General features: G+C 41.5%; 1 protein-coding gene across 1 annotated transcript in view; it reads right to left on the bottom strand.

Annotated features, from left to right (window-relative positions):
• Window positions 1–6,658: 6,658 nt before the first annotated feature.
• RAB12 (RAB12, member RAS oncogene family) overlaps window positions 6,659–27,396 on the bottom strand; it is a 70,130-nt gene continuing 49,392 nt past the window's right edge. Inside the window, exons 2-6 of the mRNA XM_038747120.1 lie at window positions 24,185–24,245; window positions 14,379–14,517; window positions 11,133–11,222; window positions 10,469–10,573; window positions 6,659–7,855 (exon numbers count right to left, since the gene is read on the bottom strand). Of these exons, the coding sequence (XP_038603048.1) occupies window positions 7,742–7,855; window positions 10,469–10,573; window positions 11,133–11,222; window positions 14,379–14,517; window positions 24,185–24,245 (509 nt within the window). The 3' untranslated portion in view covers window positions 6,659–7,741. The remainder of the gene's footprint in view (window positions 7,856–10,468; window positions 10,574–11,132; window positions 11,223–14,378; window positions 14,518–24,184; window positions 24,246–27,396) is intronic.

Raw genomic sequence — 27,396 nt, 5'->3', positions numbered from 1 at the left:
GTGCCTCAGTTACCTCATCTGTAAAATGGGGATTGAGACTGTGAGCCCCACATGGGACAGGGACTCTGTCCAACTTGTCAATTTATCTCTCCCCAAGTGCTTAGCACTTAGTACTTAACAAGTACCATTATATATATGTGGCTCAGGGGAGAGCCTGGGCTTTGGAGTCAGAGGTCATGGGTTCAAATCCCAGCTCCGCCAACTGTCAGCTGTGTGACTTTGGGCAAGTCACTTAACTTCTCTGTGCCTCAGTTCCCTCATCTGTAAAATGGGGATTAAGACTGTGAACCCCACGTAGGACAACCTGATCACCTTGTTACCTCCCCAGTGCTTAGAACAGTGCTTTGCACATAGTAAGTGCTTAATAAATGCCATTATTATTATTATTATATACACATATACCGTTATATATATGTATAATGCTCAGCACACAGTAAGTGTCCATAAATACTATTGATTTAGTTCCTGACTCTCTAAGTTAAGAAAGGGCAACCATTTGGGTTGGTGGGAAACTTACCCTATTTTCTAACTGTTGTATGGGTTTTTAACTGTAGTACTTGCCAAGTACTTTCTCTGTGGCAGGCATTGTATTAAACACTAAGGTATAAACATGCCAATCAGGTTGGACTCAGTCCCTGTCCCATATGGGGTTTACAGTCTAAATTGGAGGATTATTTAATCCCCATTTTACAGATGAAGTAATTGAGGCCCAGGGAAGTTAAGTGGCTTGTCCAAAGTCACACAGCAAGCAAGTTGTTAAACCGGGATTAGAACGCAGGTTGTCTGATTCCCAGGCCCGTGCTCTTTAAACCAGGCCAGGCTGTTGCACACAAACCTGTGTGCCTCTCATGGTGACGAGCGGGTCAGGGTTTGAGAGATGGAGGCTGTTCTATGTGTGACTGAGGCAGTTCTGAACGGACTCTCGGCCTGCTGCAAATATATTTAACCACACCTAATAATTCCCACCCACAAGTCCCTATTATTTTCAGCAGCTCTGGAGGCCGTGGCAAACTCAGAGCTAGTTTGGGGAAGCAGCGTGGCTCAGTGGAAAGAGCACGCGCTTTGGAGTCAGAGGTCAGGGGTTCAAATCCCAGCTCCGCCAATTGTCAGCTGTGTGACCTTGGGCAAGCCACTTAACTTCTCTATGCCTCAATTACCTCATCTGTAAAATAGGGATGAAGACTGTGAGCCCCTCCGTGGGACAACCTGATCACCTTGTAACCTCCCCAGTGCTTAGAACAGTGCTTTGCACATAGTAGGCGCTTAATAAATGCCATTAGTATTATTATTATTAGTTAGGATCTGCCGGGGGCAAAGCTGCAGCCCCTTCTGCCCTTGCTTAATTGGCAAGCTGAATTGGCCTTGGACTGAATGACCTCTTGGAGAGCTGAATACACCCCTTGGCTCACAGTAAAGAATCATTTGGTGGCACAGTTGCAGTCTATGATTTTGGTTTTTTATGGTATTAAGCACTTATTTTGTGTCAAACACGGTTCTAAGCACCGGGAAAGGTACAAGTTAATTAGGTTGAGCACAGTCCCTGCCCCCAAGGGACTGACAGTCTAAGTAGGAGGGAGAACATAAGAATAATAATAATGATAATGGTACTTGTTAAGCCCTTATAATGTGCCACGCACTGTTCTAAGTGCTGAGGTGGACACAAGAACATCGAGTTGGACACACTTCCTGTCCCATCTGGGGCTCACAGTCACAATGCCATTTTACGGATAAGGTAACAGATACAGAGAAGTTAAGTGACTTGCCCAAGGTCACATAGCAGCAGAGAGGGGAGGAGCCAGGGCTAGAACCCATGGCTTTCTGACTCCTAGGCCCATGCTGTATCCACTACTTCATGCTGCTTCAGAACAGGTATCCCTGTTTCCTCAGTTGAGGAAATTGAGGCACAGAGAAGTTAAGTGACTTGCCTAAGGTCACACAGCAAGCAATTGGCAGATCTAGAACCTAGGTCCTTCATACTCCCAGGCCCAGGCTCTCTCCACTAGGCCACATTGCTTATCTGATTGAATTTTGCCCATAGCTACTCTGGTCTTTGCAATGAAGGCCACTCTGGTGCTGACAGAAATAAAAGATATTTAGAAAAATGAGCAGGTACTAAATTGCTGTGACTATGAGCCCAAAAGAGGGTAAGGGAATTTGGTGAGGTAGTAGTAGTGAGTCTCTACTTGGTTCAGCCAAGTGTGCTATGTGTGTGGGAAGTACAGAATAATGAAGTGACACTTTCCCTGCCCACAAGAAATTTACCCTCTAATGGGAATGATAAACATAAAAAGAAAGCCAAGGGAGATGCAGAGCACCATATACAGCATATGAGTACAATAGCTTATACCGTGTAACAGGCTGTAACAATTGTCAGACGGGTGACTTGGGGTAAGTCACTTCATTTCTCTGGGCCTCAGTTCCCTCATCTGTAAAATGGGAATTAAGACTCTGAGCCACACGTGGGGCAACGTGATTGCCTTGCAACCTCCCCAGCGCTTAGAACAGTGCTTTGCACATAGTAAGTGCTTAATAAATGCCATCATTATTATTATTGTACTCTCCCAAGCACTTAGTACAATGCTCTGCACACTCTCAGTGCCCAGACTGAGCCCCTTCCTTCCTCTCCCCCTCCTCCCCCTCCCCATCCCCTAGCCTTACCTCCTTCCCCTCCCCACAGCACCTGTATATATGTATGTGTGTACGTATTTATTATTGTATTTATTCATTTATTTTACTTGAACATATTTATTCTATTTATTTTATTTGGTTAATATGTTTTATTTTTTGTTGTCTGTCTCCCCCTTCTAGACTGTGAGCCCGCTGTTGGGTAGGGACCGTCTCTGTATGTTGCCGACCTGTACTTCCCAAGCTCTTAGTACAGTGCTCTGCACACAGTAAGCGCTCAATAAATACGATTGAATGAATGAATGAACAGGCATAAGCTTGCCTCTAGGCTGTGAGCTTGCTATGGGTAGAGAACATGCTTTTTAATTATTTTGCAATGTACTGACCCAGGCTCTTACTATAGTGTTCTGAAGCGGCATGGCTCAGTGGAAAGAGCACGGACTTTGGAGTCGGAGGTCATGGGTTCAAATCCCGGCTCTGCCAGTTGTCAGCTGTGTGACTTTGGGCAAGTCACAACTTCTCTGTGCCTGTTACCTCAACTGTAAAAATGGGGATTAAGACTGTGAGCCCCCCTGTGGGGCAACCTGATCACCTTGTAATCTCCCCAGCACTTAGAACAGTGCTTTGCAAATAGTAAGCACTTAAATGCCATCATTATTATTATAGTAAGTGCTCAATAAATACCATAGATTGACAGACATTAAACGAAATTAAAGGTTAAGGTATTACCTTAAACATGTACCTTTATACAACTGAGTATAAAGCTATGTTCATAGGTACTGTGAGAGGAATGAGAGGAATGAGGGTGAGGAATGAGAGGTTAGTCAGGGAAGGCTTCCTGGAGGAGATATGGCAGAGCTATTCAATTTTAGGGTGCAGCATGGAAAAGAGTTTTAAGACAGGATTGGGATGATTAATGGAAGGGGACAATGAATACTTTTGCAAAACCAAAGTATAAAAAAGAATACAGAAGGAAGGCTATACTTTTAAAATTGACAAGGAAGAGGAGATGGGTGGGCAGTGGAATCGATAATGCTCGTTCTTTGGTTAGTTAGCACGAGGTGTCATTGTTGGATGAGAAGCAAACGATAGCAATGAAATATTTACGTGTGTATAAAAACAGCTAATCCATAATCGTTGGTAAGTGTGTACATGGCTATTGGACATCATACCTATACTTGTGTTTTTCTGTTCAATGTTTTGTTTTGGTTGATTTTTTTGGATCTGAATATATTTATGCATTTTACTATATTTCCTATAGAAAACTATATTTGGTTTAGCACTTTGACTTAAAGTTCAATTGGTTCCGTGATAATCAAGGGCTAAATGGGAGTAACCGTACTGGTCTCATTAAGTGCTCAGTAAATATAATTGAATGAACGAATGAAGAACATACACATTCACAGAAGCAGAGTGCTCAGGTGAAGCCCGTTGATGGGTAGGGACTGTCTATATATATTGCCAACTTGTACTTCCCAAGCGCTTAGTACAGTGCTCTGCACACAGTAAGTGCTCAATATGATTGAATGAATGAACTTCAAAAGGTCATGTGATCCAGTCTCCTGCCTCCAGGAAAGAGACTCTCACTGTGGTGATATCCTTGTCCACCTGCTTCTCGAATTGGAGAGATTCTTCACTAATGGTGAAAAAAACACTACCACAGTTGGAAGAACAAGCTGCTACTTCTACAGATTCATGTGAAAATTCACAATCATATTACAGTGATGGCCATTTCTTTATATTTATGTCTGTTTCCCCCCAGACTGAGTTTCCTGAGAGCCTTCTACACTCCCAAGTGCTTCGACAGTGCTCTGTACACTTTGATACCATTGATTGATGTCATGTTATGCTTTGAACTACTTTGATAAAGATGAAATAGTTTTACAATGTTTATCATTGCATGAAAAGGAATTTCATGTTACCCTTCCAGAGAATTTGGAAGAAACCCCAATTTATAGTGTGTAACTCCTTAGGAAAACCCCATGATAGTCAAGATACAACCACAAATGCCCCGGTGTTTAGCACAAAATAAATCCTTAAAATTACCATATTTAATCTTATCTTTCAATCTCATTTTGCAAATATATTTTTTTGAGGTGAGGCAAAGTGGCCTTATGGAAAGAGCATGTGCCTCAGAGTCAGGAATCCCTGGGACTAGTTACTGAGCCAGCATCTGTCTGCTGTGTGACCTTGGGCAAGTCACAACTTCTCTGTGCTTCAGTTTGTTCATGTGAAAATTCTGAATACCTATTTTCCTTCCCTCTCAGAATGTTAGCCATTTGTACCACAGGAAGTGTGTTAGACCTGATTATCTTGTATGTATCCCAGCCCCACTACAATGTTTGGTACATAGTAAGTGATGAATAAATACCATAATTATTACAGGTGTCATTACTTACATTAATCTTCCATTAATGATGCTAAATTGAAATGAGCTTTAGTCACTATGCAAATCAGTCACTGTATTTTCAAGTGTGGTGAAGGAAAGTGCTTAAGCCATGGTAAACTGTGCAAAGTTGTCTCAGTCAATGGGATTTGAGTGCTTAAGTGGGTATGGAGCATTTATTGAGTGCTTATTGGAGGCAGATCACTGTACTTAGCACTTGAGAGAGTACAATTTGAGTTAGCAGGCACTATCCCTGCTCTCTAGGAGCTTCTAGTTAGGAAACAAAAAATCAAGAACAATCTCATTAAAATTCAAGAAGTACTATTGTGAAAAAGTGCTAAAATAAGATCACTATGTAGCAGTGTGGTCTAGTGGAAAGAGCATGGAACCGGGAGTCAGGGGACTGGGTTCTACTCCTGCTCTGCCACTTGTTCACTATGTGACCTTGGAAAAATCACTTACTGTCTCTGTGCCTCAGCTTTCCCATCTGTAAATTGGGGACTAAAAGCCTGCTCTCCCTACTCCGAAGGACAAGGACTGTGTTTGCCCTGGTTATCTTGTATTTACCCCAGTGTTTAGTAGAATGCTTGACACATAGTAAATGCTTAAAAAATTGCATTATCATTTAAGTAGTAGTCGGATTTTTTTTAAAATTGGGTTTCTTCCTCTCCTCCCTCTTCTTTGCTTTCTTTTATCTGATTTTTGGCGCAAAATAAAAATCAGTTTTCTGTAGATTCTTGGTGCAAGAAGAGGTGCAATGAGAGGGGCCAAAGGGACTCCAGACTGTGAGCCCACTGTGGGCAGGGATTGTCTCCATTTGCTGTACTGCACTTTTCAAGCGCTTAGTAGAGTGCTCTGCACACAGTAAGCATTCAATGAATACGATTGAATGACTGAATGAATGTCTCGGCAGAAGCACACACAAGGAACGAATGAGGAAGAGAAGCCATGTGAGACGGGAACAATTGGGAGAGGAGGGAGTCGGGGGCCAAAAGGCTGGGTGCCTGGCTGGCAGAAGCTAGGGTTGGGGGATGGAGGGAGAGGGGTGGATGCAGAGACCCTAAACTAGGGGAAGATTCCTAACATGAGTTCCTCCTCCCTCCAGGGTGTGTTTGTGAAAAGTCAGCACCCTAATCTGGCCTTCTGGAAGAAAATTCAAAGCCAAACAAAAACATCCACCCTTTCAGTCACACTCCCAGGACCCTGCTTTTAAGGTAGGGAGGATGGAGATTTTTTTTTTTGTAACATAAAAATGGACCCTACGAACTGTGCCGCCCTCACTGCTGAATGAGCTGAGGCTTCTTCTCCACGGCCTGCTCCATTCTCCCATGACTTTGCCTCCTTGGGAAATTCAAAAATGGGCAGCAACTCTGGAAGTCTAGGAGTCTTAGGCCCCAGGGGCAAGAGCCAAAGTGGGTTTGTAGTCAGTAGCAGGATTGACGTTCCCACCCCAAACCGTCAGAAGTTAGTAATAACAAATTCTGCCAGTAGTTACATGCAAAACAAAAATGATGAGTCCTCCTTTGAGGATCAGGTCTTTTTCCTATAGAAAAAAGATCTACTTTGCAAATGTCCCCCAAAATTGCATTAAACAGGTATCACTGGATACACACTGAACAGTAAAGACCACAAGTGGAGGCAACCGCATCATTCATAAATACAAAATTTTATTTTTGCACTTCATTAGTTTAGAAAGACCACAATGCTTTTCAATACCACGACATTCAGGGCACATCGAGTTATTCAAATATGTAATTACTTATTTACCTCGACTAAACTAAACAGTGCAGTTTAATAAAAGATATACCAAAGATATAGTTCACAAATTCATTATCGGACCAAAAAATTGAACACAGTATATACTTGAGAGGAATAAGCTTCACCATAAGAAAAAAAAAGTCTTACCATTAAAAAGAACCAAGATGTTCAGGCAAATACATAGATATATTCCTTTACCCAGAAAAATGTGTCTTCTTAAAATTCCTTTAAACAGGACTTGTTTGGGACAGCAGCAGGGTTTTTTTTGTCTTTTTTAAATATCTTAAGAGCCTCAAATACATCTCTACCGAATCCTCGTGGTTCGCATAGTGTACAGCGGGTCCCTCAGGCTGCCTTAGTACTGTGTCAAGTTCAATGCTTCTAACCCTGGTAATCCTCTACCCTTAGACATAATAAATAATTGTGAAAGTTGGCAACGAATGACTTATGCTTTGCTGCGGAACCACTCTGTTGCTGCAAAGATGCTACAGCTGAAAAAAAATGTTTAAATCAAGAAAAGTCATGGACGCTCTGCTCACAAAAATCTTTAGTTTTAAAAATGCTTCTTTAAAATAGTTTGCAAAGCACCGGGTACTTATCATACCAGACTAGCTTCTGCCCCTTTCATATATCTGATAAGGACTATTGAAACATTTCTGTCAAGAAGTGTTACAGCTCTCGCTTCTCCCACTCATTTGGATCAGAAGGGCAGCAATTTCCCCAGTGACCATACGATATTTATAACACCGGCGGGGGGAATGAAAAATTGCAATAAAGGGGGAATTGTGTAACTGTTTCGAAGCTGAATCCTACCCAGGATTCCATATTTGCATATTTACAAGTTAGTGTGTAGCTCTGACTTGGATAACAAAGTGCGACATGAAACTGCCAAAATGATTGTAGTGCAGAGTGGAACAGGCATCTCTCTCCCCCGGCTCCACTCCTTTTTCACCCTGTCTCTGAAGAAGCTCGTCAGCAGCAACGGACAGGAGGTCTTGGGGGAGGCAGTTCGGGTGGTATTTCGGGTTCTGGTTGCAGGGAGAGGATACTGTTGGACAAGCCATGCCTTAAGAAATCCAAGGGCATCTGAGAGAGGGGCAGAAAATTGTAACGCCTGCAATTAATACTGGAGTCTTTCTCAACTAGTCCCATTGTAAATAGAAGGATAAAAGAGAGCTGAGCTTAGGAATGAACGGCATAGCCCAGGTACCTTCGCTGCAAAACCCGACAGCCCATTTAAAGAGGTTCAGCTGCTCTAAAATGAGGTTCTTAATTAATTTGGTATTTGCTAAGTCCTGACTAATGTGCCAAGCACCGTACTAAGTGCTGGGGTAGACAGAAGGTTTTGAGGTTGAACGCATAGTCCCTTCCCTAATCAGGATTTACAGGGTTCACAGTCTAGGCAATTCTAAGTACCTACGCTGTAATAACAGGTGAACAGTAGGTTAAGAAAATTTCTTAAAAGTTTCTGAAGGAGAAGCAGCGTGGCTCAGTGGAAAGAGCACGGGCTTTGGAGTCAGAGGTCATGGGTTCAAATCCTGACTCTGCCAATTGTCAGCTGTGTTACTTCGGGCAAGTCACTTCACTTCTCTGGCCCTCAGTTCCCTCATCTGTAAAATGGGGATTAAGACTGTGAGCCCCCCGTGGGACAACCTGATCACCTTGTAACCTCCCCAGTGCTTAGAACAGTGCTTTGCACATAGTAAGCACTTAATAAATGCCATTATTATTATTAAAAAAGTGACAGTTTCCCTGATCATCATCATCATCATCACAATCAAGCAGCGTGGCTCAGTGGAAAGAGCATGGGCTGTGGAGCCAGAGGTCGTGGGTTCAAATCCCGGCTCTGCCACTTGTCAGCTGTGTGACCTTGGGCAAGTCACTCAACTTCTCTGGGCCTCAGTTCCCTCATCTGTAAAATGGGGATGAAGACTGTCAGCCCCACGTGGGATAACCTGATTACCTTGTATCTGCCCCAGTGCTTAGAGCAGTGCGTGTGGCACATAGTAAGCGCTTAACAAATACCAACATTATTATTATTATTATTATTATTATTAATTGAATTCAATGCCTGCTTCAGAAAAGTACATAACTAGATGCTAAGAGCTAGTTAAAACAGAACAAGAACAGTGAAAGAAAAGCACTTCAGCAAAAAAAAAATAAATAGGTATCCATAAGTTTCCTTGACATTAACCTTCTATTTGGCCTCACTTCCAAAATAATCAAACATACTATAAAAGGAAGGCTTGTTATGGGCAGCGAATGTATCTGTTAATTCTGCTGTAATAATAGTAATAATAATGATAATTATGGTAATTTGTTAAGTACTTATGTCCCTCTGCGCAACTATGCACTTGGCTGTATACCTGTGTATAAGTGTACAAGCACTTTGCTACACACCCCAGTCCCACAGCAGTTACATAAATATCCTATTTTTCTTCTACCTGTAATTTATTTACATTTCTGTCTCCCCCTGTAGATTGTACTCTGTGCCAAGCTCTGTTCTAATCGCTGAGATAATAATAATGATAATAATAATAATAATTTTGTTGTACTTTGTTATTTTGTACTTTGTTGGCAGGATCATGTCTAACAACTCTTTGGAATTGTACTTTCCCAAGCCCCTAGTACTGTTCTCCGCAAATAGTTAGCACTCAATAAATTCCATTGATTGATTTGTAGAGGCCCAAGGCAGCAACTGGATGTAATTTGGCCTCCTGCTTCCAGCTTTCTGGGGTAAGCCCTCCATCCCAGAAGTGTGTTTGAGTGCAAAGAGCACGGGCTTCAGAGTCAGAGGTCGTGGGTTCTAATCCCAGCTCCACCATTTATACACTTATCAGCTGTGTGACTTTGGGCAAGTCACTTAACTTGTCTGAGCCTCAGTTACCTCATCTGTAAAATAGGGATTAAGACTGAGAGCCCCACATAGGACAAGCTCGTGGCTCCGTGGAAAGAGCACGGGCTTTGGAGTCAGAAGTCATGGGTTCAAATCCCGGCTCTGCCAACTGTCAGCTGTGTGAGTTTGGGCAAGTCACTTATCTTCTCTGTGCCTCAGTTACCTCATCTATGAAATGGGGATTAAGACTGCAAGCCCCTGTAGGACAACCCAATTGCTGTGTAACCTCCCCAGCACTTAGAACAGTGCTTTGCACATAGTAAGCACTTAATAAACGCCATCATTATTGTTATTTATTACATATTTACATGTACATATTACATGTACATTTACATGTACATATTTATTACTCTATTTATTTATTTATTTATTTATTTATTTTACTAGTACATTTCTATCCTATTTATTTTATTTTGTTGGTATGTTTGGTTCTGTTCTCTGTCTCCCCCTTTTAGACTATGAGCCCACTGTTGGGTAGGGACTGTCTCTATGTGTTGCCAATTTGTACTTCCCAAGTGCTTAGTACAGTGCTCTGCACATAGTAAGCGCTCAATAAATATGATTGATTGATTGATTGATTGATTATTATCTCAGAGACTAGAACAGAGCTTGGCACAGAGTAAGCACTTACCACTGTTATTATTATAATTATCCCATGCCAATCATCCTCCCTCACCCCACAATGCCACCAAATGTTTTAAGAGGAACCAGAGCTAAGATTCACTTTAATTTTGTCCAAATAAAATGTTTCCCAAATAGGATATATTCCATGAAGCCACCTATCTGATACCAATGCATTTTACCTTTTTCAGGATGTCATCGACAAGTTTCAAAAATATTTCATCAACATTAAAATTATCCTTGGCACTTGCTTCACAAAACCGCATCCCAGTTATTTGCTGGGCAAACTAATGGAAAAGCAAATGAAACATTCAATTAAAAGAACACATACCACAAAAGTTAGCTTAGTTTAAGCAACAATCTTGTTTTGTGTTCCTTTGGCAATCCAGTAAATATCTGCCTATGTTGTTTATATTTTGGATCTATTTAATGATATACAAATGCTACCTATATACAAAAACTATCCTCTTCTAAGGAGGTAATTAGTAAAAGCTAATAAAATTGATAGTGCTATCAGTATATTAGAAAACAGAAAATCTTCAAGTTAAAAGCAGAGTCAAAATGAAATATAACATGCAAAGATTTGCTTCCCAAGTACTTAGTACAGTGCTCTGCACACAGTAAGCGCTCAATAAATATGACTGAATGAATGAATGCAAAAATGAATCTTATAGATGTGAAGAAACAATGCTTCCCTCCATTTTTAAGTCAATTTGAGAAATAAGAAAAAAGGCATAATATTAAAGGAGAGAATTGACCACAGTGATTGGTAACTGGAAACAGTGATTCATTTTATCCCATTGAGGGAGAAGTTCCTGACTGCACATTCTTTGCAAATTCTCTTACCTTTTCACCTTGTTGCCTAGTAATTTCTCTATCAGTTTCACAGTCCAATTTATTTCCAACTAAGAGGAGCTCTGCATCTTCTGAAGCATACTATGAAATTAAAAAACAAAGAATTCAAAGTTCGACCTGTAAAAGTACAATAGAAGCTTCCTACTCTATAGTGGTTAACCCTCTGTCATGGTCTCTCAGAGGTATTAAGACATGTTAAAGCTTTACTTCCTTTTATGACGCATAAAGAGAAAAAGGAACAAAAAATCTAATACCTGATGGATCCCTCAAAATGTCTATGGCTAGTTCCCTCAAAGTCATCCCACCTAATGATTATGGTGTTTGTTAAGTGCGCTTACTATGTGCCCACTGTTCTAAGCGCCAATGGTAGATACGATTATTCATTCATTCATTCGTATTTATTGAGCGCTTACTGTGTGCAGAGCACTGTACTAAGCACTTGGGAAGTACAAGTTGGCAACATATAGAGATGGTCCCTACCCAACAGTGGGCTCACAGTCTAGGAGGGGGAGACAGACAACAAAACAAAACATATTAACAAAATAAAATAATTAGAATAAATATGTACAAATAAAATAAATAAATAGAGTAATAAACATGTACAAACATATATACATATACACAGGTGCTGTAGGGAGGGGAAGCAGGTAAGGCGGGTGGGATGGGGAGGGGGAAGGTGGGAAAGGAAGGAGGGGCCTCAGGCTGGGAAGGCCTCCTGGAGGAGGTGAGCTCTCAGTAGGACCTTGAAGGGAGGAAGGGAGCTTGGCGGATGTGCGGGGGGAGGGCATTCCAGGCCAGGGGGATGACGTGGACCGGGGATCGACGGCGGGACAGGCGAGAACGAGGCACAGTGAGGAGATTAGCGGCAGAGGAGTGGAGGGTGCGGGCTGGGCTGTAGAAGGAGAGAAGGGAGGTGAGGTAGGAGGGGGCGAGGTGATGGACAGCTTTGAAGCCGAGGGTGAGGAGTTTTTGCCTGATGATCAGGTTGGACACAGTCCCTGTCCCACATGGGGCTCACAGTCTAGGTAGGACTTAATCCCCATTTCAAAGAAGAGGACAGTGAGGCACAGGGGAGTGAAGTGACTTGCCCAAAGTCACACAGCAGACAAGAAGTGAAGCCAGAAATAGAACCCAAGACTTATTCACTCATTCATTCAATTGTATTTATTGAGCGCTTACTATGTGCAGAGCACTGCATTAAGTGCTTGGGAAGTACAAATTGTCAACATATAGAGACAGTCCCTACCCAACAATGGGCTCACAGTCTAGAAAGGGGAGACAGACAACAAAACAAAACAAGTAGACAGGTGTCAATACCATCAAAATAGATAAAATTATAGCTATATACATAAAGTAATACATATGTACAAATGCAAGTGCTGTGGGGGGGGAAGGAGGTAGGGCGGGGGGGATGATGGGGAGGGGAGGAGGAGGAGAGAAAAAGGGGGGCTCCTGAGGGAGGTGAGCTCTCAGTAGGGCTTTGAAGGGAGGAAGAGAGGTAGTGAATATAACAGAGTTAGTAGACAGGTTCCCTACCCACAAAAAATATAAGGTCTAGCAGGGGAGACAGACAATAGTATAAGCACTTTGATACTTATAAGCACATTAAGTACTTTTATACTTATCCCACTCCCAGCCCCACAGGAGCCATAAATGTATGCTTCTACTCTGTCCTTATCTCTTAGCTGTAATTAACTGGTATGTCTCCCCGCCACTAGATTGTAAACTCCTTATGGACAAGGAACGTGTCTGCCAACTCTATTGTATTATACCCTCCCAAGCGCTTAGTATAGTGCACGGTATGCAGTAAGCACTCAATAAATATTGTGGATTGATTGATTGGAGGGTTGCCACAACCAAGAATGAGGGCTGGGCAGGTGCTCATTATTATATCTCCACCGACCACCCCTCCATGCCAGTTCCCAGATTCATTCATTCAATTGCATTTATTGAGCACTTACTGTGGGCAGAGCACTGTATTAAGCACTTGGGAAGTACAAGTCGGCAACATATAGAGACGGTCCCTACCCAACAACGGGCACAAAGTCTAGAAGGGGGAGACAGACAACAAAACATGTAGACAGGTGACAAAATTATCAGAACAAATGGAATTATAGCTATATGCACATCATTAACAAAATAAATAGAATAGTAAATATGTACAAGTAAAATTAATAGAGTAATAAGTCTGTACAAATATATATAAGGGTTGTGGGGAGGGGAAGGAGGTAGGGCCAGGGGAAGATGGGGAGGAGGAGAGAAAAAAGGGGGTTCAGTCTGGGAAGGCCTCCTGGAGGAGGTGAACTCTCAGTAGGGCTTTGAAGGGAGGAAGAGAGCTAGCTTGGCGGATGTGAGGATGGAGGGCATTCCAGGCCAGGGGAAGGACGTGGGCCGGAGGTTGACAGCGGGACAGGTGAGAACGAGGCACAGTGAGGAGGTTAGCAGCAGAGGAATGGAGGGTGCGGGCTGGGCTGGAGAAGGAGAGACAGGAGGTGAGGTAGGAGGGGGCGAGGTGATGGACAGCCTTAAGCCGAGAGTGAGGAGTTTTTGCTTGATTCATAGGTTGACAGGCAGCCACTGGAGATTTTTGAGGAGGGGAGTAATGTGCCCAGAGCATTTCTGTACAAAAGATAATCCGGGCAGCATAGTGAAGTATAGACTGAAGTGGGAAGAGACAGGAGGATGGGAGATCATAGAGGAGGCTGGTGCTGTAATGCAGTAGGAATAGGATGAGAGACTGAACCAGCAAGGTAGTGGTTTGGATGCAGAGGAAAAGGCGGATCTATGGAGAGGATGGAGAGGAAAGGGCAGACGTTCCAAGGACCCTGCTGTTTCCACTAGGCCATGCTGCTTCTCTAAAGATTTGAGGATACAAAGGAGTAATGTCCTTTTGGGTGCCATCACACTTATAGAAAAGTAAGTGGCCTGACTTTCCCAGTGTACATGCTGTGTCTTTAATAGAAAGCATGACATACATGCCCAGCAGTTTTCCAATAGAGGAGAACGCAAAATCCTAGAAACCCAGGCAGGTCAAGTTGCTAGCTCAAGTTTTGGGCCAGTTACAGGCACCATTTCTCCATGGCAGTAACGGGGCCAACCAATATTTATTTAAATAGAAAACTGTTTTAATAAGTTCAGTCTTAATAGGACAATTCTATAATGGATTTTACATGAAAAATAGGTGGTAGGCAACAATGACCATGAGATTCAGTTTCAAGAAAAGCATGCAAAGCCTACCTTATCAATCATTTTCATCCATTTGGGTAGGTCCTCAAATGTCTCCTTCTTAGTGATATCGTAGACTAATATGATTCCCTTGGCGCTTCTGTAATAAGCTGAGGTAATGCTGTTGAATCTCTCCTGGCCTGCTGTGTCCCTAAGAAGTAATATCAAACATTGGCACACACACTACAACGGTTTCCACGGCACAAACCCAGTGAATAGTCCACATTACAGTTTACACATTACATGTTATCATTCTATTGTTTGTTTCTCTCTAAGAAAGATAAGCACACAGCGGGATCAGAAGAAATCTAGGTTGCCAAAAGCTGAAAAACATCAAGTCTCAGGTCTCCTCTAAGCCAATGTATCACGGATAGGGAGCTCTCAGATACCTTTTAGAGGTCACTTCTAGTGGGAATAGATAGAGATCAAATGGAAATTATTAAAGGTTGTTTTTTATATGAGGGAAAATTAAAAACAATGAATGTTCATACCAAGCACGAGTAATATAGGATTCCGGAAGCTCCAGGGAAAAAAACAGCCATTTGTTTGTAATCATTTTAAAAGAAAAGTCAAGCACACAGGATTCCAAAAGCAGTTTTTAAAGCAATGTACAGTATTATGGAATAAGTGGCTGACAACAGATAAGACAAAGCCACAGGCTTTCCCAAGGAACAAGAGCTTCCCAGGGCAGCTAATTTTGAAGTGTGATGCCTCCTAGAAAACACACAGGTAAGTTGATAGAAGACAAGTATGCAAGAGCTAGATGCAAATAATGAAAAAAAATCAATCAATGGTATGCACTGTACTAAGCACTGGGGTAAACACAAGATAATCAGGTTGGACACAGTCCCTTTCCTGTAGAAGGCCTACAATCTTAATTCCCACTTTAAAGATGTGGTAATTGAGGCACAGAGAAATTAAGTGAGGCCCAAGGTCATAACGCGGGCAAGTGAATTTACTGTATGCAGAGCACTGTATTAAGCATTTGGGAGAGAACACCACAACAGAATTGGCAGACATGCTCCCTGCCCACAAGAAGCAACTTGTACTTCCCAATCATCTAGTACAGTGCTCTGCACACAGTAAGCGCTCAATAAATACGATTGAATGAATGAATGAATGAATGAAGCATACAGGCTAGAGGGGGGAGAGAGACACTTAAATGAATTAAGGCTATGTACATAAGTGTTATGGGGCTGACGGTGGGGTGAAATGCAGAGAGCAATACCAAGGCCTCTATACTATGTGCTTTATAGAAAACAACAGTCAACCTGGGTTCTGGTACTTATTATGCAAATGTGACTGAACCTAAGGCTACTCTACGTTGGTATGGATGTTCAAGTCAAACTTTTCCCCGAGGGCTGTGGAGAAGATCCAGCTCTGTTGCATGTTTATGGAACATCTTCATTGCCAAGCTAGGCTAGTCTCAAAATTGACAATGATATGGTAAATGGAAGCATGACTGGCTCTGGGGTTGCTCTCAAGAACAGCCATAGATTGTTAGGTGTCTGTCTGCAGGAACACTTTGAGTGGTATTCGTTCTAAAGGGGTGACTTCTGGGAAAAATTATATTTCATATTGATTCATTAGTGTTTTGTCATCGTGGCTCAGAGAAGCAGCGTGGCTCAGTGGAAAAAGCATGGGCGGCTTTGGAGTCAGAGGTCATGGGTTCAAATCCCAGCTCTGCCAATTGTCAGCTGTGTGACTTTGGGCAAGTCACTTCACTGCCCTGTGCCTCAGTTCCCTCATCTGTAAAATGGGCATTAAGACTGTGAGCCCCATGTGGGACAACCTGATCACCTTGTAACCTCCCCAGCGCTTAGAACAGTGCTTTGCACATAGTAAGCGCTTAATAAATGCCATTATTATTATTATTATTTTATTATTATGGGCAGGGATTGTGTCTGTTATATTGTTGTTTTGTACTATCTTGAGCGCTTAGTAGAGTGCCCTACACACAGGAAGTTCTCAATAAATACGGCTGATTGATAGCATTTGGTGAGCAGAAGCATCTTTACCGATTTGAGTGATGACCTGGTAGAAATAAGAGCACACTCCTTCAGGGCACAGAACACATCTGCTAGATATCAATGGAATTTATTGAGTGTTTACTGTGTGCAGAGCACAGTACTAAACGCTTGGGAGAGATTCAGACAACAAAATTTGCAGATGCAATCCCTGCCCACAGCTGTCAGAGTCGGGGACTTTAGAAGCCCTATCTCAGGCCTGTGATCCCCGTCTTTTCCCCTGGCCCCTAAATGGTTGAAGGTGTCCTTGCTAAAGGCTCTGAAGCAGAATGGCAGGAGTGTGGGAATTTGCCAGGATGCCCCTGGGGTCATCTATCTCTCCATTCTCTTCCACGAAGATGCAGGCCCATAAATAGCCATGAATTTACCCATGCTTCCTACCTCCCCAAAGCCCCTGAGGTTGCGTACCATCCATCAGTTGCACTGCAGTCTCCTCCTGTTCTCTCTATGATCTCGTGTGCTCTCCCAAAGGCTCGGTACAGTGCTCTTCACAGAATAAGCCCTCAATAAATAATATCGACTGATTGGACACAGTCTCTGACAGGAAAAATCAGAGAACTAGGCCCCCAAAATAGGGTGAAATTCAATGGGGACGAATTTAAGACAGAGCACTTAGGGATGAAAATTACAACCCACAAAGACAAGATAGAGAGAGACTGGCTAGGTACAAATTCAGCTGAAAGAGATCTGGTTGTCATAGTTGATCAGAAGCTGAGTCAGATAGCAAAAGAGTGCCATTAATTAAAAAGGCCATCATGGCAATCGGGACATATCTACAGGAGTGTGAACTGAAAAAATTGGGAAGCTTGTGAAATTCTATTCTCATCAGAGTAGCTGAGTCCCCAATGGTAACTGGATTTAGAAACTGAAGAGGAGCCAAGGTAAAGAGACAAAAATGATTCAGGGGGTGGAAAAAGAAGAGTTCGGTAAAGAGTAACTTAATGAACTTCAGCCACATCAAGAGATTCTATGAAGAAGATACTGACTCATTGTTTTCCATGTTTTAAAAATAGTGAATAGTGCTGATAACGGAACGCTAAGAAATTACCTATCCCATTCTTGGAAAGCAACCTTCCTCCCTACTCCCCATCTTCATCCAACTACATTTCCTCTTTTACTGGGGAGGAAAAGAAAAGGCATTTTCTTTATATAATTTTAGATAAACAGATTTTTCCTCCACAATTCTTTTCCCCCACTATTCTTAGTACCTCATGGCTTGTATACAGGAAAAGATACATCTTTATGATAAAAATGTGTAATTTCAATCTAGCAATCTTTAATTTTCCAGAACAGCTCAGCTTGTAGCAATGCATTTCCACCTCTCAATTTAGAATTAATTAGCTAACATATGAAACAAAGAATTTAAAGACAAAGATAGTAATAGTAGTAGTGTTTACCAAGAGCTGAAGTACTAATAGACTTGTCAACCAAAGCCTTCTTGACTGGCTCCCAGACTTTAAAAAATTAGGAAAGTTGCTTAATAATTATGGCATTTGTTAAACATTTACTCTATGCCAAGCACTGTACTAAGCACTGGGGTTGATACAGCATATGTGGAAAGACAATTCCTCTCACGCATGGGGTTTACAGTCAAAAAAGGAGGGAGAATAAGCACTCAACCCTCATTTTACAGATGATGAAACTCAGGCACAGGGAACTTCAGTGACTTGCACAAGGTCACACAGCAGTCAAGTGACAGGGCCAGAACTACAATTGAGGTCCTGTCTCCAAGCCCACACTTTCCATTAGGTCACACTGCTTCTCTTCAAACACACATATGCTAGGAAACCTACAGTTGGAAATTACTTTTACTATAGTAAAAGTAGGAAACCTATAGTAGGAAATTACTAATTTCTAATTACTAATTAATAACCTACAGTTGGTGATGATTACAGCTGAGCCTCTAACCTGAAACGTCAGGATCAAGAATCTGCACGAATGAAATGGATTCCATTGGTGGTTTGCACACTGCCTCTCATACTCTCTTGTCCCTACCAATAGTGTTCCCGCTGGGAAATCTACATAACTCAAAGCAGTGAGTAAATAATGCTAAGATCCTGGCTTCAGCTTCTACTAAAATTATATCTAGGACAAGACCAATTATTTCCCACTCAGCAATCCAGTACATTCTTTCAATTCCATGGTTGAGTGCTATCCCCATTCCTGCCCTGAATTTCCCAGGTGATGAAGTAAACCCTTGGAACTGCTCCCTTTATTCACCCCTCTACTTCCACCAGCCCACAGTTCTTAGGTACTTATCTGTAATTTATTTACATTAATATCTGTATCCCTCTCTAAGCTGTAAACTCGTGGGCAGGGATTGCCTCTACCAACTCTGTTGTAATTGTACTCTCCCAAGACCTTAGTACAGGGCTCTGCATACAGTAAGCACTCAATAAATACAGTTAACACTTTACTCTGGAGACTATTCCACACTATAGCAGGACTGTTTGGAATGAAAAAGTCTCTTCCTTCTGCTGGTACCCTTTTTATTAATTTCATGCATTTCTATTTATTTTTGGCATCCTGAAGACTGCACTAAATAAATCCTTTTTTTGTTCTCTCCAATACTGTCTCTCAATAAATATATGTTAACACTCAATAAATACTATTAATTGATTGATAATTTAATTTGAAGGTTTGGAGGTTAGCAACCTAACATAGTTTAGCTGAAGTTATTACTATACTTTTATGATATCCCAAATATCTGAAGCACTAAAAAGGTAAGGTGAACATTTTGCCTTTGTTTTTATCCTCATCATCCTCAACTCCATGTGTATCTATACATGGACAGATAACAAACCATCACCTTGGTGTGTCTCTTGTTACAAATAACCATGAATTTGTTTGCCTATATTTTCTTTACGGAGGCATTTTATGTAGTATAAAAAGTTAAAATATGTTTCCTTATAATTCCAAGACCTCATTCATGATTAACACTGGAAATCGTAACACAGTGAGTTTAAAATAATGAAGGTGGAAAGGACAGTGAGAATGCAGGTATATTCCCCAGTTTTCATGCTGGAACACATGTAGTCATTACAGACAGATGAAATTTTATTGTATTTTTGAAGTCCAACCAAGTAATAGATTCCAACGAGCTCTTTTAGTATTCAGTTCTAAAGTTGAAAACTACATTTCTTCATTGTGTTTACAATATGCAGAGCACTAAACACTGGAAAGACATAATTTTATCTAATCCAAATCTCTCGTGCTCCAATTGAAATATTTCTTTTTCTGTCCTAAATGGAGAGGAAGCACTCCCATAGTAGAACCTTTTCTCATATTGAAGATGGTGTATTAAATTCTGTATTTTAAATTAGTTTGAGGAATAATAATAATAATAATGGCATTTATTAAGTGCTTACTATGGGCAAAGCACTGTTCTAAGCGCTGGGGAGGTTACAAGGTGATCAGGTTGTCCCACATGGGGCTCACAGTCTTAATCCCCATTTTACAGATGAGGTAACCGAGGCACAGAGAAGTTAAGTGTCTTGCCCAAAGTCACACAGCTAACAAGTGGCGGAGCCGGGATTTGAACCCACAACCTCTGACTCCAAAGCCCATGCTCTTTCCACTGAACCACACTGCTTCTCAATGTAACATGAGAAGGAATGTAACAGTTATCCTAAGATTTCAAATATGTCAAACAACTGAAGAGCTATGTAAGGTTTCATAAGCCAGGATGCTTCACAAAAGCAAGAAACTATACTACATGCAGAGCATTGAACTAAGAACTTGGGAAAATACAACAGATTTGGTAGACATGCTCCCTGCCCACAAAAAGCTTAGAGTCTACCGGGGGAGACAGACATTAGATTATGGAGAGGATAAATACTGGAGTAAAGAAATATTTGTAGAAGTGCTGTGGGGCTGGGACTAGACTATACACTTGTCATCTAGAGTGTAAGCTCGTTGTGAGCAGGGAACGTGTCTACCAACTCTGTTATTTTGTTCTCTCCCAAGCACTTAATACAGTGCTCTACACACAGTAAGCACTCAATAAATACAATTGATTGATCGACTGACTGGGGTGAGTATCAAAGGACTCAGAGGGTACAGAGCCAAGTCCATAGTCATTACAGACGGGAGGGTGGATGGAGAAAATAAAGGACTTACTCTGGGAAGGCTTCTTGAAGGAAATGTGATTTTAGGAGGGTTTTGAAGGAGGGGAGAGTGGTAGAACATGGGCAAGGGGTTGGGGGTGGGATAAACAAGATCGAGGCAGAGAATAGGTTGGTGTTAATGGGGCAGTGTGTGCTGGCTGGGTTATAGTAGGAGATTAACCAGGTAAGGTAGGAGGGAGAGAGTTGAATGGGTGTTTTCACACCAATGGTAATGAGTTTCCATTTGACACGGAGGTGGATCGGCAACCACTGGAGGTTTGAGGACTGGGGATATATGGACCCAATGGCTTTTCAGAAAAATGATCCAGGTAGCAGATGAAGTATGGACTGGGGAGGGGAGAGGGATGCAGGGAGGTTGATGCAGTGGTGAAGGCAGGAAATGATGAGTACTTGGATCGGCGTGGTAGCAGTTTGCATGGAAAGGAAAGTGTGGATTCTAGAGAGGCTGTGAAGGTAGAAGCAACAGAATTAGTTGATTGTCCTTGGTGAGACTTTTGAAAAGAAAAACGAACTGGCCAGATTGCACTACAGTAATTGTAATTCATAATCATCTATCATGTCACCCTGTTTTGCTTCCAGTAAAGCTTATTCTGCTTCTGCTTGCAGATAAGGCCAATGCAAACACAGGTAGGGTAATGCACTTGACACAGCAGAGTACAACATGAGCCAGCACCTTGCTCACTCATATTATAAAAATGACTAAGGGGAATAGGAAACAACTCCTTCCCTAGTACTCTTTTTCCACTCCTCCAAGGTAAACATAAACAATGTCAAAAGAGAGTTAATATTTAACAAAAACGAAAACTAATGACAACTCCATGGTTCTTCATGTCTCCATGGGGGTATCCTTTTAAAAATCTACGATTCGAAAAGGCAAGGACTAGACCTTCTGTATAGTGCTACCCACCGTCTGTGAGACTGCCCTCACGAATGGGTAAGTAAAGAAGAACAAAAAAACCGCAGACATCTAAGAAGGAAATCACACGATGCCGCAAACGCCTAACACAGGATAATAGGAAACTGCCAGCAAAACTGCTATGCCAGACACAACCGCAAAAAGAGTCACCGAGCCAGCTGGAAACAGGAACCTTGAATGAATTTATCTATTCACTTACACATGGGAAGGAAATATATTGTTACTCTATCTGCTCAATGAGGGAAGGGGGAAGGTGCCTTCAGGCTGCGCCCCAACCACTCGGGTGGTGTGAGGGGGAAAACGGAATAAACAAATATTCATTCATTTAATCATATTTATTGAGCACTTACTGTGTGCAGAGCACTGTACTAAGCGCTTGGGAAGTACAAGTCGGCAACATAGAGATGGTCCCTACCCAACAATGGGCTCACAGTCTAGAAGGGGGAGACGGACAACAGGAGGTAGGGCGGGGAGGGATGAGGAGGAGGAGAAGAAAAATGGGGCTCAGACTGGGAAGGCCTCCTGGAGGAGGTGAGCTCTCAGTAGGGCTTTGAATGTGCCCATATTGCAGACAACACACCCTAGCAATTCCTTATTAGACCCAACTATGTTGCTCACAAAGGTTTTACTCTTATGAGAGACACAACAGTTTCTCTTACACTCTGGGTGCTCAATAAGTACAAACTGACAATGAGTTTATGGGGAAGATCAAAAACTAAACAGAAATCTGAGCTCAATGGCAGGATAAAGTGATATCAGTCCAGTCCTGGGCAAAGAAAAATATTTTCATGGAAGCCTTATTTCTTTTATCATTTATTCTCGATTAATAGAAATCTTGGGAGGAATTCAATCCTCTCTTACTCTTCTCCTACCTTCAGTATTTGACATGTGTAAAGATACCTGAAAACATGGAGAACAGGGAATAGAGAAATGGAGAAAGCAAAAGGAAACTATGAGGAGAAATATTTTGGCAGCAATGAGAAAAAAACTATTTTGTGATGAGTACCTTGATTAGTACTGCAAGGAAATGGCAAATTTACATTTTGGACATGAAGTCAGATGTTTATTACTGGTCTCTTTGTGGGCAGGGAATGTGTCTACTAACTCTTTTATACTGTATTCTCCCAAGGGCTTAGTACAGTGCTCTGCATACAGTAAGAGATCAATAAATATGACTGATTTAGAAATTTCTTATTTTCTCTATTACCTGTCTTGAAGGATTCTCACCTTTTTTTAGATAAGCCACATTACCAATTTGGGATACACTTACACTGGCTAGACTGTTCAGATCTTACCTGTTGTTGGGGAAAAGTACTACACTAGTCTCGTACAAGACTCAGCCTTCAAGTAACATTGATCACATCACCCACAAGTGCACAGAACATTTAAAAGACAAACTTGGTCCTTTGCCAAAAGGTGTTTAAATGCTAGCATAATTTGGTATTTCTTTTTCCTTTTAAGATAAACGACCACGTTAAATACCCCTGAATTTTATCTAGGATACTGCCTGAAAAAGGTCAGTTTATTCAGTCTTGAATTTCAAATATTTCAAAGTGGGGAGAGAATCTACGAATCAGGATTTTGCAGCTTTTCCAGAGATTTAAGGTTATAAAACGTTCATTTTGTTTTTTGGTGCTTTTGGCAAAGATGACACACATTTCAAAATGGGGAAAAACCCCAAAGAATGAACTATAAATATCTCCAAACTGAAAAAAAAAAAAACTGTATTACCTCATACACCATTGGAGGACTCAGCAAGCAAGGTTGGCTCAACTGTAGTTGGCCCCAGATAGGGACACAGATGAAGTATGAAGACATGCCACTAACACTCAAGCATTAGGTGACCGGTGATGCCAAAGATGAAGCAGCAATTAACGCAGATGGAAGCAAACAAACACATGGTGTGTGTGTGACAGACAGAGTTGTGGTTGACCTGCCAAGAGGAGTTAGTAAGCTGAGTACACTGCATCTACGTCATTAAAAAACAAAATGGCATTATCAGAAAATCTCAACGGTGCTATTTACAAACCACCACCAGATTGGTTGGGCTTCTTCTTTGGTGGGTAGCACTTCTGGCAATGTTATTCTTTAAAGCTACATACAAAGCACTGTTAATCGTTAAAGAAAGCTATTAGAGTATACACTTAAGCCAGCTGGTTTATTCTCTCATTAACAGTGATCCATTGGACGGTAATATTACACACCATGAAAGACTTTTCCTAGACTAGACTGAATGAAGAAGCTCACTCAAAAAACCTCAACGAATAATGTCCCTAAGGTCTTGGAAGTGACACTTTATTTCAGGGTACTTATAAATTGCGATCCAGTTTTAAAGGGAGTGATTTTGATGTCATTTCAAATTAGAAATTAATGGCAATATGATAAGGGGTTACTAAATTATTGATAAAATGTGAGAGATAGGCATCTGGGGAAAGAGTCAACATCTCTATTATGAAGAACTAATGCTTTCTCAATTAAAGTTTCTTTTCATCAGCCACCATGTATGTGCAACTGTACCTTGTTTCCATAGTTGGAAATTACTTTTACAACTTTGCCTAAATTTTGCCCATTACACTTTCAAATGCTGAGGAAATCCCCTTGAATTACTTTAGAAATGAGGAAAATTGAATTCTAGGGCAAGAGATAAACCAGCTTGTAAACAGTTAATCTTATTAGAAGAAGCATATAAATCCAAGATACAATACACAGTTATTAAATTCACTGCTAGCTTCAGGATGCTTTACTTACCAGATCTGTAATCTAATTTTCTTCCCTCTTAGCTCGACTGTCTTGATTTTAAAATCAACACCTAGAAATAATGAAATAAATAATACATGAAAAAATGAATTCATTCAATCGTATTTATTGAGCACTTACTGTGTCCAGAGCACTGCACTAAGGAAGAGTACAACAATAAACAGACACATTCCCTGCCCACAACGAGTTTATGGTCTAGAGGTTGGCAGGGAGGGGGGGCAAACATTAATATAAATGAATTATAGATGTGCACAAAAGTGCTGTGGGGCTGGGAGGGGGGATGAACAATGGGAGCAAGTCAGGGTGACACAGAAGGGAGTGGGAGAAGAGGAAAGGGGGATTGAGGGAAGGCCTCTTGTAGGAGATGTGCCATAAATAGGATGTGAAGGAAGCAGGGAAGTAACTGTCAAATTTGATGAGGGAAGGCGTTTCAGGCTATAGGCAAGAAACAAACAAGGAAGGTGAAATTTAAAATAAAAAGGAATGCTCCTTGTACTCTGGTTATACATCATCACAGTAAAATGAACACACAAGGACATCACATCCACCATGACTCAGCTGAAGAAAGGCTGAGGCTCAATGAGAATTCGGGCCTTGGTTTAGAATTCTGTTCCAAGATTCCATCTGGGCTGCATCGGATCCTAAATTGTGCCCCCTTCCCAATGGAGTAAAGTTTATCATCCGTGGCATCATTCATAACAACTTTTTAAAAGGCACTTCAGACAGAATTACATTTCTAATTTTACTAATTTACAACCTCAAAAATGTACTTTAGACAATAATTCACTAAAGACTGAAAAGCTTAAGTATCACTAAACTATCTCCTTCAGGGATCGTGCTGTATTCAGGAAAAGCTTCTAAAGGCTTTTAAGCTACCCTGGAACAACAACAAAAGAAGTCTATTTTCAGCCCTCTTGGAACATGTTTTGAAAACATTTGCAAGGCATGCGCACTTAACCGCTTGGTTGTTTCTGAGATAGTGTGGGGTAGGATTTAGGGAAGTCTTCAAAGAGAATTACTGCTCCATGGCACAAACCCTGTCATAATACAGCAGTAAAATAGACAACTTTAATTAAACAACTAGAATATTATTTTGTACATTTCAGAAGTGATCATAAAATGAAATAAAAAACTAAGGTTAATCATTTTATTAGATAAAGTAATAATAATTACTATTCCAGTATATATTAAGCACTTACTGTGCATCAAGCACCATACTAAGTGCTGGGGTATACACACGGGCACATGGGGCTAACAGTTTAAGTATGATGAAGAAGTATTTAATCCCCATTCTACAGATGTGGACACCAAAGCACAGAAATTAAATGACTTGCCCAAGGTCACACAGCAGGCAAGTGGCAGAGTCGGGTTTAGAGCCCAGGTCCTCTGACTCCCAGGGTCTTGCCACTAAGCCATACAACTAGTAAATGGATTTGGAGAAGCAAGGAGTTCCAGCAAGACGGGGAATCATTTTGGTGAGTCTCTATTTGCAGAGTTTTTTGCCGGACACATTGCAAGATTAAGAATGGCTCTCCTAGCGGGGCAGTTAGAAGAAACCTGATGATTATAAAGGCTTTAAAAAAAAAATCCCTGTGCACAGACGGTGCTTTAGAAAGAAGGGTTCCAACCGGCTGGTGCAGCACACTGGTGTTACTCAATGATATGACTTGGTAGCCCCCCACCGGGGTTCTTCCATGTTTGCTCCTTTTCCACCACCACGGCAGGTTTTACCAAGCACTCTCATGCATGTACATGCATGCGCGTATGCAGTGCAAGCTAAAGCCTGATCTCATTTCTAGGCACCCTCTCTCTCTTTCTCCATCTCCTCCAACTACTTCAGTCACCACAAGCTCATGACAAAGTCAGCCAATCGTATTTATCGAGCGCTTACTGTGTATAGTGCATTGTACTAAGTGCTGAGGAGAGTACAAATTAACAATATAACAGACACGTTCCTTGTCCACAAGGAGCTTACAGTCCAGAGGGGGAGTCAGACATCATTATAAATAAAGTTACAGATATGGACACAAGTGCTGTGGGGCTGGGAGGGGGCAGTAAATGAAAGCTGCTCCCTTCTCTATGGCAGTGTGCTGGTTCGTCCCCAACCGCTCATGGCCAGTGTGACCTTGGACAAGTCGCTGAACTTCTCTGTGCCTCAGTTACCTCATCTGTAAAATATGGGGGTTAAGAGTGTGAGCCCAATGTGGGACAGGGACTTTGTATCTACCTAGGACTCAGAACAGTGCTTGGCACATAGTGAGCACTTAACAGTTGGTAGGGAACACGTACTGTACTCACCCAAGTGCTAGTACAGTGCTCGGCATATAGTAAATACCACTGAGTGACTAAACAAGATTTAAAATAGTTTTACAGATCGTTAATTAATAATATATAATAACTATGGTATTTGGTAAATATTTACTATGTGCCAGTCACTGTACAAAGCGCTGGGGTAGATACAAGCAAATTGGGTTGGATACAGTCTCTGTCCCACATAGGGCTCATTGTCTCAATCCTCATTTTACAGATGAGGTAACAGAAACCAAAGTAATGTGACTTTGCCAAAGGTCACACAGGAGACAAGTGGCGGAGCCGGCATTAGAACCCATGATCTTATAACTTCCTGGACCGTGCTCTATACACTATTATAATAATAATGATGGCATTTGTTAATCACTTACTATGTGCAGAGCACTGTTCTAAGCGCTGGGGAGGATACAAGGTGATCATGTTGTCCCACGGGGGGCTCACAGTCTTAATCCCAATTTTCCAGATGAGGGACCTGAGGCACAGAGAAGTAAAGTAACTTGCCCAAAGTCACACAGCTGACAAGTGGCAGAGTAGGGATTTGAACGCATGACCTTTGACTCCAAAGCCCGCACTTTTTCCACTGAGCCACGCTGCTTCTCTGTTAATTACACCTATTCCTTGCTAGTGTTTTAACTGGATTCATGAAAAGTGCTACATGAAAAATGCTAAATGAAATATAGTTAAATGATCAAATTATGTCAGTTTGTACCAATTATTAGACTTTGACTTGCATTTTTATAGATAAATTTGAACATTTAATTTTCAGCATATCTTTCACAACCCATTCATTCATTCATTCAATCATATTTATTGAGCGCTTACTGTGTGCAGAGCACTGTACTAAGTGCTTGGGAAATACAAGTTGGCAACATATAGAGACGGTCCCTACCCAA

This window comes from Tachyglossus aculeatus, chromosome 5 (genome assembly GCF_015852505.1).
Source record: "Tachyglossus aculeatus isolate mTacAcu1 chromosome 5, mTacAcu1.pri, whole genome shotgun sequence".
Lineage (NCBI taxonomy): Eukaryota > Metazoa > Chordata > Mammalia > Monotremata > Tachyglossidae > Tachyglossus > Tachyglossus aculeatus.
This window is presented reverse-complemented; position numbering and strand designations above follow the sequence as displayed.